Source organism: Boleophthalmus pectinirostris, unplaced genomic scaffold (genome assembly GCF_026225935.1).
Source record: "Boleophthalmus pectinirostris isolate CB_2022bp ecotype Guang Dong unplaced genomic scaffold, ASM2622593v1 HiC_scaffold_17, whole genome shotgun sequence".
NCBI classification, from domain to species: Eukaryota; Metazoa; Chordata; class Actinopteri; order Gobiiformes; family Gobiidae; genus Boleophthalmus; species Boleophthalmus pectinirostris.
The window spans coordinates 28,706,956-28,728,329 of NW_026571115.1; the positions used below are offsets into that span (position 1 = coordinate 28,706,956).

At 39.5% G+C, this 21,374-nt stretch overlaps 1 protein-coding gene across 1 annotated transcript in view; it reads left to right on the top strand.

Moving 5' to 3' along the window:
* The first annotated feature begins 340 nt into the window (after nt 1-340).
* The window catches only part of LOC110156580 (nucleus accumbens-associated protein 1), a 36,660-nt gene continuing 15,626 nt past the window's right edge, over nt 341-21,374 (top strand). Inside the window, 5 exon segments of the mRNA XM_055152599.1 lie at nt 341-608; nt 13,914-14,066; nt 17,199-17,489; nt 20,521-20,775; nt 20,778-21,147. Of these exon segments, the coding sequence (XP_055008574.1) occupies nt 13,941-14,066; nt 17,199-17,489; nt 20,521-20,775; nt 20,778-21,147 (1,042 nt within the window). The 5' untranslated portion in view covers nt 341-608; nt 13,914-13,940.

Here is a 21,374-nt window from a genome sequence, read left to right on the forward strand (position 1 = left end):
GGAGATGATTTTCTGACGCTAAACCGAACTTAGCCTTCATTTAAAAGTACTCTCATTAAAGCGCGACGCGTGCATTGTGACCTCGCAGCTTATCACGTCACCCCACGTCTCTTTTGTTTACTTTTTACACTGTTTTGGTAATACATCTCGCATCTGTACGGACGTTTTGCACGGCTGCCTCAAATATGGCGGATTTCCATGGCAACGCTTGGTTTTTTGACGTCCATCCCGAGCTCTTTTAGTGGTTATTTATTAGCAGAGGGGGGGGCTTTTTATTTTATTTATTTTTAAGGGGGGGGAAGGAGGTGTGACCGCGACTCCCCGCTGTGTCCAAAAGGCTTTCCTCACTCATACGCGAGCTCCTTTGGCTCGCTCCGTCTCCGGGGCTGGCTCGCTGTGCGCCGGCCCAACCCCCCTGCGCCGTGCCGCACTGGTTCAGTCTGGCTCGCCCTCAGCTGCTGCGTGTCCTGGGATGACCTGTTGATGTCGGTAGAATGGAGAATAGCAGGGGGAGCGACGATTACCCCCATCTCCCAAATATTTAAACATTTTGGCTCAATCGGCGTCGCGGCTGCTCAACTTGTCCCCTGCCTACGCTAAGACACAAAGTAAGTAAATAGAAAAAGCGCACGTTCGCGGACTGTGTTGCGGGTCGTTTTGTGTCGCAGAAATGCCTCTCGATTTTGGATTGCGTGTCTGGGTACGCGTGAGGTGGATGGAACCCAAAATATTTAAGAGTTAGCTTAGCTGTTAGCCACCTTTTAGGCCCAGTGAATGCGGGTAAAGATGGCACGTCACTACACCGCTGGCGCACGGGGGGAGCTGACCAAATGAGCGCGCCGGGGGAAGATTCAACGCGATCGGGGACGACTACCTGCCCCTTACCGGTGTCTCCGAGGGGTGTCTTTGCCTGAGTTGCCCCGCCAGACTAGCGGACAGACGGACAGACGGGCTACTCCTCCTCCTGCTGCTGCTGCTTCTGCTGCTGCTGCTACTGCTGCTGCTGGTTCCCCATGTCTCAACTACAAACACATCCACCTTGTTTCTCATCAAAGTCACTCGTTTTCTCGAATTCTCCACCAGGGACTCGAGAATTGTGTTGTTACCAAGTTTGGTGCTTTGCTAGATTGCCCAGATTTCCAAAAAATGCAATCACAATCGGTTTGATACAAGCCTTGGATCCACGTGAACCAGGAAATGCCTTCAAAATAGACCCATAGTTGTTCCATAAGCCAGGATAAGTCACATTACTCAAATAATTACTGTCTACAGAAACATTTGAGGTGTTAATCCCTTTCTTTTTGGTTTTAATGCTGGATAGGATTTAAGAGTTATAGCTACCCAGACATCTCACATTGATTAAAATGTATTTATAGACTCTTGGATAAACCTTTGGACACAAGTCATATAATGCCAAGATTTTCGTTTCCTTATGGTTTCGCAAAATTTACACTTGCACTGCCGTGGAGTTGGTTGCTTAAAATCTTAGCACATGAGGAGTTTACTTGGTATCTGTACACACAACTGGAAAAATAACAAGTAATACAGAAAATATAAACTTTATTTAGATTCAAGACAATGGAGAAAATGATACTCCTGTGAGTAAAAGTGCCATTGTGTAACTTTTCTGGTTTACCGCTTGTTTCTATGATGATGTTCTTACTTCACCATGCGTTTTATTCCTGAAAGAAAACATGTATTCTGACTGTAAAATGAATCATATCTCCACAGAACTGACTTGGTGGTGTCACGGAGAGATAAGTTTTGTTATGTCTGGATGCACCGATTTGAAACTGGTTTTGGTTCTTGGTTCAGTATCAGCTTCCAAATACCATTTCTGCCGATTTCCTAATTAGTTGGACATATTAATTAATATTTAAGATTATTTTCTGGTCATAGTCGGCTCTGAAGTTCTCAACTCTTATTTATAAAACGCAGTTGTGTAGTTCTTTGAAGGATAATCAAAGTTATATAACACATTTGGGTCAGTTTCGTCTTAAATTTAATCTTGTTTTTAGAAAATAAAGGCTGTTTTTAGTGTCTTTACTCTGGTATAAGTTGATATCGGGTATCGAGTCATATTGGAATCGGTATCGGAACTGAAAAAAGCTAGATTAGTGCATTTTTTATTTTTCTTTTGTGCCGTACTGTGATACATTTCAGGCTAAGCAATCATCTCTCTGTGATTTGAGTAGTTCTGTCTAGTTTAGTGTTAAAGTTGCGTTGTGTAACTTCTCAGGTAGAGGGTCTGACAAATGTTTTTCTCCATGAAGATGTGCTTGGAATGTTCCACAGTATGACATTAAACAGCCCACTACTTACGTTTATTAGATTACAGGTGGTTTTATAGCTCAAACATACCCACAAAAACAGGCGTTCTGACTGTGAGCGGCGTCGCCTCTCCACAGATCTGGCGTGTAGCTTGGTCTGATTTGGTTTCCGTGAAGATAGGAAAGTTTAAAGCCGTACTGTGAAACGTTCCAGACAAAAACAATAACATCTACTTGGAAAAAAAGCATTAGACAGACCCTCCACCAGAAAAGTTACACAGTGCACTTTGAAGATAACTAGAGTTTTGTTTGAAGCTAAAAGTTGAAGACAAATCTTAAACCACTGTTCGATAATATTAGAAACTAAAACTTCCTCAAGCGTGTAGTTTTTAAATGAATGGGGCAGATAGATTTTTTTTTTCGTCTTCTAGTTTTTGTGTTGTGAAAAGATAAATACAGCGCGAATACTGGACACTAACGTTGCAAAAAGGCTATAATTTTATACTAATAAATTACAAAATCCACCTTTAACTTTCTGTGTCTTGCTTGTCACCTTGGAGACGGCGTTGCTGTGTCTGGAATAACCCGCAGTTTGGCATTAATCTTATCTATTTCTTAATTTACATGTGTTTTTGTTGTTAAAAATAAAACTTGCAAAACACGAATTGCTCTTGCCCCAGATCTGACCTGTAACCTGGGCTCTCCTGCTCGTCTCCATGGGGATAGAGGTGGATTAATGCCATACTGTGGAGTTTTCCAAGCACAACAATCAAATCTCCATGGACACTAGGGCTTAGAATCATAGGGTCTTTCATGAGTCGATGTTATCAAGATATTTTGATACATGCGATGCTCGATTATATTCCAATTTCTAACTTGTTAATATGAATAAAAATACAAAAAAATACTCGTGGCGATATATCGATGCAGCAGCTCACGATAACGATACTGTATCATCAAATTAAGTGTCACGATATATCGGTATTTTGATATTTCTGCAGCTGTAGAACTTCAAAAATTCCCAATTCAACTTTGTACCTGCTTTGTTCTTCTTTTCTGCAACGAAACAACATATTACGCCGACACAAATCTGACATATTTTGAAACCGTACGCCTACGCGCAAAAAACCCGTATCATCTAGTCCAAACGATTCAAACTAAGATTTCAGTTCGGATTAATGCGACTCCTGTAGGCATTCCTCTTTTGCAGTGCGTGTGTCTGGTCGCCATGTGCACGTCCAAATGACTGGTCTGACCCACTTTCTCCGCTTTAAGTCGGGGTCAAGCCGGGTGACATTTCCGCGCGCTGTACGTTTCATGTAACCTGAGACCACCTTTTCTTCTAGTCCTCGATCCATTCTCCTTTCTTATCCCTTTCTTTTCTTTTTTTTTTCTTTCAGCTTTAACTGCTGCACCCCCCCTCCTCTCCCTTTCTCCCCTCTTCGCCCTCCCCGCTTAGTTGGCACCCGCGCGAGCACATAACCCCGTTCTACTCCAGTGTCAGGGTGAATTGTTCAAACACGCCCTGCCCTGCGAGCTTGCCTGATGTGTGTTGTGTGCCGGCCATTTTTTTACGTGCGTGTGTGTGTGTTTGTGTGTGTGTGTGTGGTAACGGTGGCTCGCTAACTGTAAACAAGCGGTATTGTCGAGTTTGTGTGCCATTGTGGGTTTGTTTGATTGGTGTGTGTGCGTATGCGTCTGTGTGTGTGTGTGTGTCGGTCTGTGCTTAGTATGAGTCGCTGAGAGGATGAGGAGAGAGAGGGAGAGAGGGAGCGATGGAGGACAAAAGAAGCGGTTCTCTCTTTACCCAGCCTAGTGCTTGGCTGATGCCCAGGGAGAGGCTTTGGTTTTGGGATATGATTGGGGCGGGATGCACGGGGCGAGCTGGTAGTGTAGGGCTGCTGGATTGTAGCTCGTGAAGGCTGTAATTATTTTGAAAACAGAATGTAGTCTGCGAAGAACTAAACATTCTACTGTCTTTTTAGGGAACGTCTTGTTGTTTTACCTGTAAGTTAAGATTTTAAAGAGCCCACGTTGCTCTGTTTTTAAAAAAAAGTCCTTGTTATAATGTTGTTTCTTCATCACAAACACACCTGGAGTTGTGTTTTGTTTTAACAACTCGCATATTTAGGCTGAGTTCTTCTCTCAAAGCGTTGTGTTTTCCATGTTTTTAAACTCCACACACCCTCGCTAGAATCATTTGAATGATTTAAAGCAGGCAATGTGGGTCAAATGTGACAAGTTTTTCTTGGCCCTCAGGCTTCCAGGTGAATAAACCCAAATTACCTTTCATCAATTAAAAATGAACTTTTTACTGCAACTTTTTTTGAACATCTACTCTGATAAAGCTAATATTTAATATTTAGTGTGTGGTTTTGAGGATCTTAGCATGAATAAAGACTGATGGATCATTCTAATGTGTTAAACCTGCACATATTTCAATTATTCACTGTACTGAGCCCCAGTCTACGGCCCTCGATCAACCCTCAGCTTTCTCTGTGTTTAGAGATGTGGCCCTTGGTGAAAAAAGTTTGAACACCCCTGTTTTAAATTAAAGGGTCCACATGGCGCTGTTTAAAACAAATCAATGTTAAAATGTTGTTTCGTCATCACAAACACACCTGGAGTTGTGTTTTGTTTTAACATCTTGCACATTTAGGCTGACTTCTTCTTTCAGAGTGTTGTGTTTTCCACGTTTTTAAACTCCACACACCTTCGCGAGAATCATTTGGATGATTTCAGCCCAGGAATTGCCAATCTCTACTGAACAAAAGGTAATAAGTAGCTGTTAACTTGAGAACTAACACAAGGTGGAACAGAGCATTCTGAGCTTTGACTAATAGGGATGTAACAATAACCAAAATATCGTGATATCGTATCTTCAAAGTTCTCACAATAATATCGTGGACCATCACAATATATCGAATTACAAGTCTCTTTGCTTAAATTAAGAGTTACGGTGCAGCAATAGCTAAAAAAAAAAAAAAGACAGAGGGAACTACATAGACCATGATCCTTTGCTCCATTTCACTGCAGACCTAGAAAAACTGCTGTTTGGACTGTGAGCGGGGTCGCCTTTCCACAGATCTGACATGTGACTTGGTTTTGTTTGGTTTCGAAAGGTTTAATGACGTACTGTGAAACATTCCAGACAAAGCAATAACATCCCCAAAGAGAAAAGCAGAAGAAAAGCGACTGTACCTGATATTTGCCACGTTAAAAATGTGACAAACAGAAAAACTCTTTGTGATAAGAAGCCAAATCTTATATTGGCTAAATTAAGAAGAGGTACTTATTTCATTGGTAGATAATAAACTCAAAAAAAGTAAAATCATCTTAATTTAAAGGTGCATTGTGTAACTCAGGGTTCCTATTTTTTCACTGACAAAATTTCAAAACTTTTCCAGGACTTTTTCATGACCCAAAGTGAATTTTCCATGACTTCACGGCACCTACATGTGCAGAATTGATAAGACTTTTAGGGCTAAATATGAAATGTTAACCTTTTCCACTCACCTTATGGTTTGATATTATAGTTGTAACAGTAACTGAAATATCGTGATATTGTATCGTCAAAGTTCTCACAATAATATCGTCTCTTTGCTTAAATTAAGAGTTATGGTGCAGCAATAGCTAAAAAAAAAGACAGTACTACATAGACCATGATCCTTTGCTCCATTTCAGTGTAGACTACAAGAAGAAATAACCATTCTAAGCACTTTTAAGTCTTAGTTCTTTGGATTAAGTCTTGTCAAGGCATTTTAAGAGGAACAAGTAGCATATTCAGTAGGGGTGTGCGAAAATATCAAAATCAATATCGTATCGTTTAATGTGATAATACAGTATCGATTTTGTGGGTTGCTGTATCGATGTATATATATAACTAAGTATTTTTTGGTATATTTTACTAATTTCGTTACAGCGCTACAGTTTTGTTGCTTGTTTAGAGGAAGGAAACTCATTTATGCAACACATTTGACATTTTCACTGTTTTGATGATTAAAATGGGCGTTTTTTATATTAACATTGCACAGGAAACGGTTTAACAAAGACTTTTAGGATCAGATCCATGATTTAGCCATTGTTTTTTGTTGAACCGTATTGAATAGTTTTGAAATGTATCGCATCGTATCGAACATACACTGTATCGAGATATGTATTGTGTCGTAGCCTATGTATCGAAGTATGTATCGTATTGGCAACTTCTTAATGACACCCAGCCCTAATATTCAGTTTGTTCACCTCCACAAAATATCGCAATAAATATCGTACCCTGAGAGGTGTATCGTGAAAATATCGTACCGAGAGATTTAGATATTGTTACATCCTTACTTGTGAGGCTCCCCACCATATCGTGAGCTTTCCCACAATAAATATCGTACCGTGATGTTCATACCGGGATGATATCGTATCGTGAGACTTGGATATCGTTACAGCCCTACCAACTCATAATAGACGGTTACTCAAACATGCGTGACAGAACAAAACACAACTCCAGGTGTGTTTTTGATGCGGTAACAGCTTTCTAACATGCCATAAAACTCAAACAAGAGACTATTTTATGTAATACAGGACCTTTAACAAACTTAAAGGGCCCACAGCGCACTATTTCTTATGTTTTATTGTTGTTTTTTCATCACATACCAAGTTGGAATTGGCGTTCTGGAGTCGTGTTTTGTTTCATTCACACATGGTTAACACACAGATCCTGCATGTTTAGGCTGAGCTCTTCTCTCAAATGGAAAACAGGAAATGCTCCCCTGTGTTTTACAGTTTCGCTGGAATCATTTGAATCAGATTTTCAGCCTCGAACTTTTTGCTGCATCATGTTTTAGCCAACAACAAACTTCTTCATTCATCGAAACAGCATCAGGATATTGTGGCAATCTCAACTGAATATTTTTGAGGCAACAACGTTTGGTTATTTTAGTGAAACGCAGAGGATCACTTGATGACATCACACAGGTAAACAGAGTGTTTTGAGCTTTGGAGATGTGCACAGACTAATAATAAAGGGTTGCTCAAACATGTGTGAATGAAACAAAGAACAACTCCGGGTCTGTTTTTGAGGAAATAACAACATTCTAACATGGCTTAAAGCTCACAAAAAAGCATTTTTACGTAATATAGGACCTTTTAAAATAATGCAATTCTTGTATTAGTTCAGCCGTTCGTATTTCAGTCTTCTCTTCGTTAAAGGAACTATGTAACCTGCAGCTTTACAATCACTGAACCTGTATTTTCAGAGATTTAACCTGCAGATAGAAGACACATATAAATCTTTGTCATTCTCAGTATATTGACAGACCAGACTATAATACAGCAAAAACCTCCGACAAAACAGGTCCAAATGTGTTATGTAGCTGTTACTTTCCTTCAAAATGAGATGCTCGGTGTAAAAAAAAGTGGGATTTTTAGCACGCTCTGTTCCAACAACAGCTTTTATACAGTCTTATTACATCTGTTGACGCAAACAGAACTCCAATATATTAAATGAAAGTATCAGTACATCTCTAATGTCTGAGGAAACATGGCAATTTTGTGAATTTTAATGTTTTTTGTTTTTTTTTGTTATTGGCGCTATGAAAGAGTAGTGTTTTTCAGATTTGTGGGGAAGCAATGGGGGAAAAAATGAAAAATTACACAAAAATAACTGTGCTTAAATAAAGTCAAAAGCAACAGAAATTAACAAAACAAAGGAAAAACCCACGTGACCCCCAACTGGCTAAATTGCCCCCAATTTATAGTTCCCCAGACAGGAAGTACCTCCCTCTGGGTCAGCGTCAACAAACACAGGTTAGTTCTTCTAGAAACTTTACCTGTTTCTAAAGTGTGCTTCCTACTTTCTTATGAGGGCCTAATTCCCCTTTTTAAATAACAGTGCTCAAAATCAATTAGAATCAATGAAATATGAAAAATCAAACGAACAAAATCTGTAAAACAAAAGAGAAACCGAGTCCTCCCTCCACATGGTCTGGGCCTAAACCTCCCCCAGACACTACAAATATGGCCGACCAAGGTCACGCCCCCTCTTTTGTCTCCAGACCATGTGGAGTAACAGATAAGATGGTAAGTTGTATGTAACAAAATTAATAGATATAACCAAATAAAATATATTTAAAGTAACTAGTGTGTAGTGATGAACTTAACTAAACAAAAGACTAAATAAAACAAACCCGGTGTGGTTTAGGATTTTAAACCCCGCGGTGAGGTGATCCTGGGATCAACATACCATATAGTATTTTGACTCCGGGGTCAGAATCCTATTATGGTATGTTGACCCCCCCATGAAAACCTATATTTTATTAATAAAGAACTTGAATTCTATAGAAAAACTTTGAATATTAATTCTATATCTGCAAATTAAAACATATTGACATACTTAAAAGTGTTTTTTGAAGAACTCAGTGGTATTTTTATTTCGATTATAACTTTTGAATGTTAAAAATTACTTAGCTGTTTAAACATATTTCACTGAAAATTAGATATTAATGTAGTTATTAAGGAGTTAGGTAATCAAAGTGATGTATATAGATTTGGAATCTTGTTCAAATAGACAGGGCTGATCAGTTGAGTAGTTAAATAGATGGTAGGAGAAGATTTGTTAAATGGTTTCTGTAATCAATAACTTCACTTAAAATTACATGTGGATTATCTGAACATGGCAAACTAAAAACCATAACCATAACAATGTAAAATACAATATATAAAGTGACAAGATTATTATGTATATGCAATTTTTTAACAATACGTTACATTTACACAAAATACCAAGTCGTTATCCATCAAAACATTTCTTAAAATACCTTGAAAGAAAGTGAATGTGAATGTAGCAGTGTGTAATAAAAGTAAATTACATGAGAAATAATGATCATATAAATAACTACTAAAGAAAAAAAGTAAGGGGAGTCCAAATCCTATGGGGGGTCACTTTACTATAGCGGTATATTGATCCCGGGGTCAAAATACTGTCTCACACTGGGATAGTCATATTTACCTGTTTAGTAGAATATTGACATAGATGTGAAATGAAATTAAATGTACATAAATAGGGACAAAGGCGCTCTTTGTCACAAGATATTAGCACGAGATAATGTCATCATATACCAGATGGGAGGCAAGAGACATTTTTCCCTAAGAACTCACTGTTTTAGGAGGAAAAGTTGCATTTTAACAATATTTATAGCTGCCCTCATCTGTATTAAATGATGTGATGTAATCTAACCCAGCGATTTACACTGATCAATGTTATAATGGTTGTTTATCTGACATTTTGTTAAGAAGTAGCATTAATTCAAGAGGCGGTATTGACTTTTTGGGCCATTCTTACATGTTATGACGCTTTTCCCTCATCAGAAATATGCCTGAAGAGGTTTTAGATGTCATCCATGCATGTTTGAGTAATTAAGTAATCTCTCCAGGGCCCTATTCGAAAAGTAAACAGAATAATGCTGCCCAAGACGCAGACCACAAGCCTACGTGACCCATGCTACTGGACTATAATTCTCCATAAATATACAAACATGAAACTAAACAATACACTACATAGCCCTGGGTATTATGAAGAAGTTGGCGATATAATACATAAATCGATGCATAGGCCACGATACGATACGCACCTCGATACAGTGAGCTTTTGAATCAATTTGATATTTCAAATCGATTCGAAAATGTTCAGTAAAAATAATACTGAAAGTCTTTGTTAAGTCACTTCTTGTGCAAAGCTCATATGAAACACACCGATTTTAATCATCAAAACAATGAAAATGTCAAATGTGTTGCATAAAAGAGTTTCCTTCCCCTAAACAAGCAACAAAACTGCAGCGTTGTAACGAAATAATTTAGTAAAATACCCAAAAATATACTCTTGCTACACTACAACTTAATGAACCTGATGCGATGTGTAATAGTTTAATTATCGGTATGCACGGACATTGTAACGTGATGATGCTTTGAAGGGGGAGTGACTTAGAGTGGGGACTTAGCATTTTCACAATGACAAAAGTTATCATGGTGATCTAAAAGTGTTAAAACTGTACTCCCTCTTTAAAGAAACTTTGTATACACCGACTGTATTGGATGACTTTGATGAAGGGTTTACCACTTGCTTTTCTACTTTTGCTTTACTTGAAATGTTCCACAGTATGGCTTTAAATTCATCAATAAAAACACAATGAGAAACATACATTTTGGCATAGATCTCACCTATTGGCTTTACCTGCTTGTCTCCATGAAGATCGTTCATTTTTAGGGGTGTAACGATATCCAAGTCTCACGATACGATATCGTCACGGTATGAACCTCACGGTACGATATTTATTGCGATATCATGGGAAAGTGCACGATATGGTGGGGAGGCTCATGATTAGGGATGTAACAATATCCAAATGTCTCGGTACGATATTTTCACGATATATATCATGGTAAGATATTTATTGCGATGCCTTTACAAGACTTAATCCAAAGATCTAAGACTTAAAAGATCTAAGACTTAAAAGTGCTTAGAACTGTTATTTCTTCTTGTAATCTACACTAAAATGGAGCAAAGGATCATGGTCGTTGTAGTTCACTGTCTTTTTTTTAGCTATTGCTCCACCTTAACTCTTTAATTTAAGCAAAGAGACTTGTAACTCGATATATTCTGATGGTCCACGATATTATTGTGAGAACTTTGACGATACGATATCACGATATTTCGGTTATTGTTACATCCTTAGTCATTTTAATTCCATTCTGTGGAACATTCCAGATAAAGTAATAACATCTCCACAGGCAAGATCCTCCAAAATGGTCCATAGTGCATCTTTAAAATGACATCAAAACTGAACACGTTTTTCGTTCAGCTGATTAAGTTGGATTTATATTACTTGTAAATTATGTGTAAATTGGTGAGAAAATTGCACACCCCAACCTTTTTTTTTTTTAGGCTAAATAATCTTGAAACCAGTCACAAATGAAACTTTTTTGTCAAAATGGAAGACACGTTTAAATAGAATTTCCATTTATTATTCATATTTTGCAGTGTTCCCATTAAAGGTCCTATATTACACAAAATGGACTCTAGTGAGCTTTAAGCCAGGTTATAATGCTGTTGCCTCTTAAAAAACAGACCCTGAGTTGTGTTTTGTTCATTCACACATGTTTCAGTTTTCCTTTATTAGTCGTCTGTCTACAAGATGTTCTGTTCCACCTTGTGATGTCATGAAGCTGTAGTTTTCAAGTTACAACACCTTTTACCTTTAGTTCAGTAGAGATTGCAATTCCAGTTGTAATCACCCAAATGATTCTAGTGAAGGTGTCTGGAGTTTAAAAACACAGTGGAGCACTTTCTTCCTGTATCACCTAGGGACGTAACAATAACCAAAATATCGTGATATTGTATCGTCAAAAGTCTCACAATATTATCGTAGACTGTCATAATATAATATCAAATGACAAATCTCTGCTTAAATTCATTGTTATTGTGCAGCGACAGCTAAAAAACATCCAAAGAGGACTACATAGACCATGATCCTTTGGTGTTGTCAGTGCCAATTTAACATTAATAACACTTTCAAATCTTAATTCTTCATATTACAACAGGACCATTATAACAGTATCAAGGCTTTTAAAAAGGAATAAGTAGCATATTCACAATTTTGTTCGCAATAATTATCGTACCATGAAATGTATATCGTGAAAATATCGTTACATCACAAAAACTCAGCTTAAATATGCAGGGTTTGTGTGTTTAAAAATGTGTGAATGGAACAAAACAAAAACTCCAGGTCTGTTTGTGATGAGGAAACAACATTATAACACAGATCAGAAAATTGTGTAATATGGGACGTTTTAAAATGACTCAACTTTGCGATTAAATTGATAAAAAATATCAAGTAAATGTCCGTGTTCCTGTTTTTGTGGCTCTCGGTTACATTTCGTCCCAGTGGAATAACAGGATATAGCTCGGCACAGTGGCATGACACGAGTCCTTAGGAGTGTGTGGACGTGTCCCAGTATCTGCGTGGGGGACGTTTGGTGATGCGAACAGAGGATGTGCACTTTATTTTTAGGCTCCTTGCTCATGCATTTGACATAGAACAACACAACGTGACCCAGTTAAGGCCACGGGCGTTTGAAGTGTACAGCACCAAGATGGAGGAGGCAGTGTTTGGAAGTTAAAGGCGCGTTGTGTAACTTTTCGGGTGGAGGGACTGTCAAATGTTTTTCTTCTTGGAGGTGTTATTGCTTCATCTGGAATATTTCACAGTTTGGTATTTAACCTTTCTAGTGAACCAGACCAAGTTAAACGCTAGATCTGCTCAAACCAGACCAAGTTAAACGCTGCTCAAACTTAGAATTTCTCTTTTTTCTAGGTATTTTTGAGCCGTAAAACCACCTGTAATTGCATAAATATAACATAGAGCTGTTTAATGTCATACTGTGGAACATTCTAGACAGAGCAATGGCATGTCCACAGAAATAAACAGGTGACAGACCCCGAATCAAAAAGTTAAACGTGTACCTTTTAAAGAAATCCAACCGAGAATGAGATATTTTAAATCTTTAAAATTGTGCTACCTCACAAAACTGTATTATATTTGTAAGTTTTTGACTTTTGACTTTGACTTTACTAAGATAAGCTAGTGAGGGCTAGTACAATTAAACATTGCTACCAAAAAATAACCAAGGCCATGTAAATCTTTGGCCAAACGGTTCTTATAATGAACAAATTAGCCTTGAAATATGATGTGTGTTGTCACAATACTAAAATTTCAAACTCAATTTCGATACTAAGGAATAGACTCCTTACTCAGTACTGATTCTGGTACTGCAAGGATAATAAAAACACTTTATTTAGATGATAGAATGTGATTTTCAGGATTAAATAATAGTATTCTCTTTTATATTATCATGTATTCTTATATCTGTGTAATCCCTCAGGATCATTCTAAAGCTTTTAAAGTTAATTTCTGTCCTGTAAATGTGTATTGGTTTTTTTTAGTCTTGATACCTGCTCAAATGAGTATCTAGTTTCAATACTAGTTTTTCGTCGATTAGTACCTGATTTTTGATATTTGTGGCTACAGGTATAATATCGACATCGGTATTAGAACTGAAAAAGATGGAAGTATCTGCCAATCTCAAAAACTTGTTAAAAGATTGATCCAGTTGTGTTGTGTAACTCTTATTTATCCTTTTAGTCCATCCTTTGACCAGCTTTGCATGAGAATAAAGTGCAAACATTATGAGACATCCTGGACCTACATCAGTCAGTAAATAGTCTCATTACATCCAATTAAAGGGCCAACCAGGATATGCTGAACTCATATTAAGGGATTACTGGTTTTGTTATTTTAAGACGAGTGTGATTAAATCTGAGTGTTTATTTTATCATTTTATTATTGTTGTTGTTGTTATGTATTTGTGCAGCACTTTGGTAACTATTTGTTTATGAAATGCGCTATAGAAAAAAGTGGATTGGATTGGACTGATACCTGATCCGAACCCTAGCCTTAGTACTTCGCAAATACCATGAGATTCCCTTCAATACTAGAGTAAATCTTGTACCTAGTTTTAACACTGTGCCCAAACTGCACAGTGGATTTGGACATCGTCACCTCCTGTTCCACGCACTGAGCTGATCTTTCCTTGTGTTCACAGACTGATTCGAGGTGTGCTCGGCGCACCATGGCCCAGACCCTCCAGATGGCGATCCCAAACTTCGGCAACAACGTCCTGGAGTGTCTGAACGAGCAGAGGCTGCAGGGGCTCTACTGTGACGTCTCTGTGGTGGTCAAAGGACACACTTTTAAGGTACCAGAGTTCACCATTTTGTGTTGTTAAAGGTCTTAAATTATGCAAACTTGACTCTTGTGAGCTTTAAGCCATGTTAGACTTCTATTACCTCATCAAAAACAGACCTGGAGTTGTGTTTTGGTTCATTCACACATGTTTGAGTAACCCTTTATCATTAGTCTCTCTACATCTCCAGCTCAAAATGCTCAGTTCCACCTTGTGATGTCATGAAGCAGTAGTTTTCAAGTTAAGAGCTTCATCTTACCTTTAATTCAGTAGAGATTGGCAATTCCAGGGCTAAAATTATCCATATGATTCTAGTGAAGGTGTATGGACTTTAAAAACACACCAGAGGACTTCCTGTATGACCACATGACATCACAAGGTGGAACAGTGTGTTTTCTGTTGGAGAGAAGAACATAAATATGTAGGGTTTGTGTGTTAAACATGTGTGAATGAAACAAAATAGCCTAACATGGGCCCTTTTTAAAATGACGATTACTAAATCATAGTTTACGTGATAGTCTTATTTAGATATTAATTTCACCTTTATACAGGAAATGATAGCAATACAGAAAACTTTCACATCAAGTGCAGAAACCACAGCAGACAATAGACATGTACTCAGTGCACACTTCTCAGAGTAGAGAATAAATTGATACTTACTGCTATGAGTAGAGCTGTGAATAATTTCAAATGTTACAAAACACCGGATTTTCAAAATGTTAAGAGGAAAAAGCAAAAAGTAAAATGTTAAAAACAACAATTTTGCTCAAAGAACTTCAAAATCTGAATTTAAGAGTTATTATTATACCCTGTTATTGTCGTGTTAGTTACTTACTTTATTGTCCCCGCCAGGAAATTAGTTTTTTTATTCAGCTGTACAAAAGGAACAACATTTCATATCTCCATCACACATCACGAGACAATATGATAACAATACTGTGTCACCAAAGTTAGTATCATGATAAATCAGGGGTCTCCAACCTGTAGCTCTCCACCCCCTTCCCAGTAGCTCACCAAGGGATTTCTGAATTACACATTAAACGTATTGTGCCTGAATAATTAAACCTGATTAATTTCACCACTGTACATGTATCATACATATGTAATGTGCCAAATCCCGTAGGAAGAAAGGCAACGTCTTTCCCCTTGATAAAATTCACCAAACATTCTCTTTGTTCCAACTTTAAATCCTCGATCTCTGGAATCATTGCCAACACAGAATGTTTGTGTTCGTCTACATCCATTTCGACGTTTTGTTTACTGTTGTGCTGAACCACAAAAGGGACAGACAGGCGCGACGAGTTTGACGTCATGGCTTCACAGCTCTTCGCTGATTGGCCGGTGCACGATCTACAACTTCCAGGGTTCATGCAAACCGTTTAGTGCATTCTGACTCCTGACCTAGTCGCTGGAGAGAAATTAAATTGAGCGGAGACACTAGGTGGCGCTAGCCTTATGTCTCTGACACGTCCTGAGAACTTCAACAGCAAATCAAATAATATAACATTAGATTTGTTGTTGTAGACACATGTAAATTGAAAGTGTTGCAGTATTTATTTATTTTTTTAATTGTAGTATTTTAATTCTAGTAATAGTACCGTATTCTCCGCACTATAGAGCACTCTGGATTATAAGGTCATTGAATGGTCTATTTTTGAACTTTTTTCACATATAAACCACAACTATAAGGCGCATTAAACGAAACACAACAGTTAGATAAGTCAGTCAAACTTTATTTAATGCATTCACAATAACTCTCAACTTTGTTCAATTGTAACGTGTTAAAAAAAATACTCTCTGACAGCACTAAATTGTTAGTGTTTTCACAATAATTCATAATTGTTCAAACAGTTGGGCAATTACGGCGTCCATCCCGCCCGCATCCCTCTCGTCATTATCCGAGTCAGTGTGGTTACTGTTCCCTGGCAGTTCAGTGATGATTCTGGTCTTGGTGAAAGCTCGGACCACAGTTGATACTGATCCTTAGCCAAGGCGTCCACGATTTGTTGGCAGATCGTGGTGTAAGTCACTTGGTGCTGTCTCCCTGTCTTGGTGAATGTGTGTTCGCCTTCTCTCATCCACTGCTCCCACGCAGCTCGCACTTTCACTTTATAACAGCCTTGAGTTTAAAGTCTGCATTGTGAGCGTGTCTCTTGACAGGTGCATTTTGATATTAAAAGGAAACACAGTATGTGTTACTCCGCGATGCTCCTGACTACGGAAGCTGTAATGCTGCAAGTGTTGTGGCTTTGTAGTTTACTAAAGTCATACTAAGACACCTGAACATATTCATATATAAGGCACTCTGGATTATAAGGCGCGCAGTCGTTTTTGATGAAATTAAAGGCTTTTAAGTGCGCCCTATAGTGTGGAAAATACAGTATATTTTATAGGCATCTAACATTGGGGGACCAGATTTTCAAACTCAAAAACTGGGACACCCCTGGTTTGAGGTGGTTGGAAATAAAATTGTGAAGCAAGTGCGTAATTAATTAAAACTTTTCTATACTGACTAGTCACATTTTCTTTATGTTTTGGTCATTTTTAAGCAGCTTCTCTGTATTTTACCCAAACAAATGACAATTTATGCCTCTTTTTACTGTGGACAGGGATCAAATTGGTCAAAAATATAGACTCCTGGGACATTTCTTGTATAAAACTGGGACAAATCAGTGGTTTTGGATAAATCTGCTGGGACAGGGGACACAGGGCTCAAAACAGGGACTGTCCCAGGGAAATAGGGACGTCTGGTCCCCCTAATCTAACTGTACTTCATCTAAGGCTTGCCGTGGCTCTGTTATATACAAAATTTCTTGTGACCGCTAAAATTTGTAGCTCTCTGGGGTTTTGTTTTGTAGCTCACTGGAGGAAAAAGGTTGGAGACCCCTGTGATATATCAATATTTTTGTACACTCCTATATTGAAACATTGGTTTATTCCGTTACTATTATCATTACGAGTACCAGTATCAAACCAAGTATTGTTTGAAGTATCTTATTTGGACATTACCCAACCTTTGCAAAAGTACTGATACAAGTATTCAGACACCAGGCAAGCTCCTGCTATATAGAACAATATTGACCACACCATCTACATCACATCGTAAATGCTAACCAGAAACCCCCCCTCCCCTCTTCCCCCCAGGCCCACCGTGCCGTTCTAGCCGCCAGCAGTGCTTACTTCCGGGACCTGTTCAGCAGCAGCAGCAGCAGTTCGGGTGGAGGCTCGGGGTCGGGGGGATGCTCCGGTGACGTGAGCCCCAGCGTGGTGGAGCTGCCCCCGGCCGTGCAGCCCCAGAGCTTCCAGCAGATCCTGTCCTTCTGCTACACCGGGCGCCTCAGCATGACCGTGGGAGACCAGTTCCTCCTCATGTACACCGCCGGGTTCCTCCAGATACAGCAGATCATGGAGAAGGGCACCGAGTTCTTCCTCAAGGTACCACAAGTAAACCACAACTTTATGTGTGAGGGGCCAATGTTTTAATGTCCTTTGAAGGTTGTGCCCATGTCTCCAGATGTATAATGATAATGATAATGACAGATCCTCCCATACCACATGTGGCCCTTCTAAAGTCATGACTCCTGTGAGCTGTGCGGGAGCTCTGACTGCCTGATGTGGTGGTAGAGTGCCTCCCTGGGGAACAGTAAATCACAAACTCTTTAGTGGCTCTTAGGGGTTTTTTTTTTGCACTAAAGCGAAATAAGTTTGTTTTGCTATTTTAGTGTTTACAATTTAAGGAAAATCATCAGATCAGGCCTACACATTGGGGCCTAAAATACTGCAGAGCTTATGGGCCATCAGGTGTTCTGATTTCAAAACAATTGGTATCAGAATCTAGCCAGGCTCACGCCACCTAGTGCCTCCGCTCAATTTCATTTCTCTTCAGCAACTAGGTCAGGAATCAGAATACACTAGACGGTTCGCAAAAACCCCAGAAGTGCGAGTTCGGGCACTAACCAATCAGCGAAGAGCCATACATTCTGTTTTGGCAACGATTCCCGAGATCGAGGATTTAAAGCTGGAACAAAGAGAATGTTTGGTGAATTTTATAAAGGGGAAAGACATTATTGCTCTTCTTCCATTGGGATTTGGGAAAAGCTTAATATACCAGTTAGCCCCGGTAGCGGAGTTTTACATACGTTACTACCAAATAGCAGCGATTGGTTAAATAAAAAAAAGTACCTGCCTATCGTCGAGCAAAATAATCCTAAAGCTGCGAGTTCAGACAGTTTCTATGAAGTGAAACCGGAAGACGAATCAGGCTAATCAGAATCAGCCATGAAGAAAAACATATTAGTCAATCTCTAATTGAAACCCCAGAGGGAACAGTACACAGGGTACCAGTACTAATAATAGTAGTAATAAATAAATGCTTTCATTGTTGCAGCACAGCAGTGTGTATGTCACTATTCAGTCACTGTTTATAAAGCTGAACATTTAGAACTCAAGTGACTGCACACATGAGCTCTCAGACTGAAGGCACGGAGAAATGTGTCCGACGTATGTGTGCATTTCTGGAGACACTTCTATCAGATGTGTCCCATATAAAACTGTCTTATTTTATGATCATGTTGTATATCATTGTGTTACTCAATAATGGGGAATTATTTGATAAAAAGCCAACAGACACATTAGTGGAGTATTGGTGGGTTTCACTAGAATACTACAGTGTGGAGATGTCAGGCTCAAGAGATTGAAATGTCCAAAAGGTAAATTCCCAAATTTTGAACCTGATTTGAACCATTAGTGGCTCGACCCAATAACTGTATTACAACAAAAATCAGCATTTTCGCATTTTACCTGCCCATCTCTGTATGTAACAATATGATTACTGTAGAAACCGAGCAGTAAATGAGTGACCACAGAGTCCCTATGACAGGCGATCCAGACATGCCTGTGGGCCTGTAGCTTGAGCTTAATGTGATTTCTTGTGCGATTAGGACATGAGGGAAGTGTAGAGTTGTATTGTTGAGTGCACACAGCCTCTCCCTGTTCATCTGGAGACATGTATGTACACGTGCTGCTGGGACTCTGCAGGGACTTGTGCTGTATGTGCGAACGGAACACCAGGTCAGAACAGGTCATGTGATTATAAAATGTAGATCAAATGTTGCTGTTGAAGAAGCAGGTAAATAAATTGTGGTTTGAGTGTGTAAAGCAGCGGACAGAAATTAAGACACAATTAAAGAGGGTGTGCTTTCTTTAATGAGATGTACAGTCAGAAATATTACAAAGCATTTTTATCTTTTCACAACTTTTTCCGAGACCAGAGTGGCTTCATGGTAATGCTAACAACAACTAGCATGCTCACGTGCACTTCCTGATAATAAATGCTTTATAATTGGGTGCAGATAGTATACTGCAGACATATTTTGACCTCAAAAGCTGCAATACAATCTGTACTGGAACCTTTTAACTATACCGAATAACAGAAAAATCTTGTTATCGTATCGTCAAAGTTCTCACAATAATATCGTGGACCATCACAATATATCGAATCACGAGTTTCTTTACTTAAATTAAGAGTTATGGTGCAGCAGTAGCTAAAAAAAGACAGGGAACTACATAGACCATGATCCTTTGCTCCATTTCAGTGCAGACTACAAGACGAAATAACAGTTCTAAGCACTTTTAAGTCTTAGTTCTTTGGATTAAGTCTTGTCAAGGCATTTTAAGAGGTTAGGATTGTTAACCTCCACAAAATATTGCAATAAATATCGTACCATGAGATGTATCAGGATATCCCCAGGTTTGACTACCACAAATTTAAGACTATTTTAAAACCTTTTTAAAACCACTTAAATGAATATTAAGACCAACATCGCACCCACTGTGTGGATGAAAAACACCAGATCCAATTCTAATAATGACAAACCAACTACTACATCTAGAATCTGAGAGTCACTGTGGATTAAACCGACACTTCCCCATGATCCATCCGACGTCTTCCTCCACTCTGTTTGTTTACTCATTGCCACTGTAATGTTTGCGCATACTCCAAATTAGACGTTCATTCACGTTACATGGTTTCACGTTGTTTTTGTTTTTTTTCTTACCCCATTTCACATCGCACTACAGCCCGGTTGAGTATACAAAAAACAGGCTAATGAAATTTAAGACCTTTGTCAAAAAAATAAGACTTGGACAACGTAATTTAAGACTATTTAAGGCCTTAATTTGGGAACATGAAATTTAAGACCTTTTTAAGACTTTTAAGACCCTGTGTATATCGTGAAAATATCGTACCAAGAGTTTTGGATATTGTTATATCCCTAATCATGAGCTTTCCCACCATATCACAATAAATATCGTACTGTGAGGATCATACCGTGACAATATCGTATCGTGAGACTTGGATATCGTTACACCCCTACATTTAACCAGTTATCTCTTTATCATGTCATCTGAGCCCAACCTCCAATGGAACCTCTGTACAATGTTCTAATGTGTGCGCGTCTCCCTTTAGGTGTCCTCTCCGAGCTGTGACTCCCAGGGCCTCCACACAGAAGAGGCCCCCACCTCGGAGCCCCAGAGCCCCGTCACCCAGACCAGTAACGGCGTGTCCCGACCTGCGGCCAGCGTCACCCCTCTACCTCTAGTGTCCCGCGTGAAGACGGAGCAGCCCGGCCAGCCCGAAGCTGCCACCCCTTACTCCGTGGTGTGCACCCCGGTCGCCAAACGCCTATGGGAGGGCGGCAGCGTGCGGGACGGGGGCGGGGCCGGTTCAGGGGGAGGGGCGGGGCCAGGAAAGCGGCACGATACTCCCAGGACGCGGTGAGGGGCAGCGCCATCCAGAGTCCCGGAGCCCTGGGACTGGCGATGGGCATGGGGGCCACAGCCTCGGGCCTGGCGGGGATGGTGGGCGGCCTGGGGGGCAGTAATGGGGGCACCAATGGCAACGCGGCGCCGGCGGGTCTGGGCATATCCGACGGAGCCAGCCCGGGCACCCTGAGTACCTACGCCAGCGACTCGCCCATCAGTTACCATGACGATGAGGAAGAGGAGGAGGGTGCGGACGAGAGCGCCGAAGAGCAGTACAGGCAGATCTGCAACATGTACACCATGTACAGCATGCTCAACATGGGGGCCGCAGGTAACTGCACTTATGTTGTACCTACACTTACTGAGAACATCAAGTACATAAAAATAAACAACCAAGCAAACGGATAAACTGCACTGTCTTATTCACTAGAAACAAATGACCAGAAATTATTTTTGAAAGTAATTGTTCATTTTGCTTACCCCCCCAATAACCCCCTAAAACAAATCAATATGTTTGTCCTATTGTATTGTGTCCTATTAGATTCATGACTAAACCAG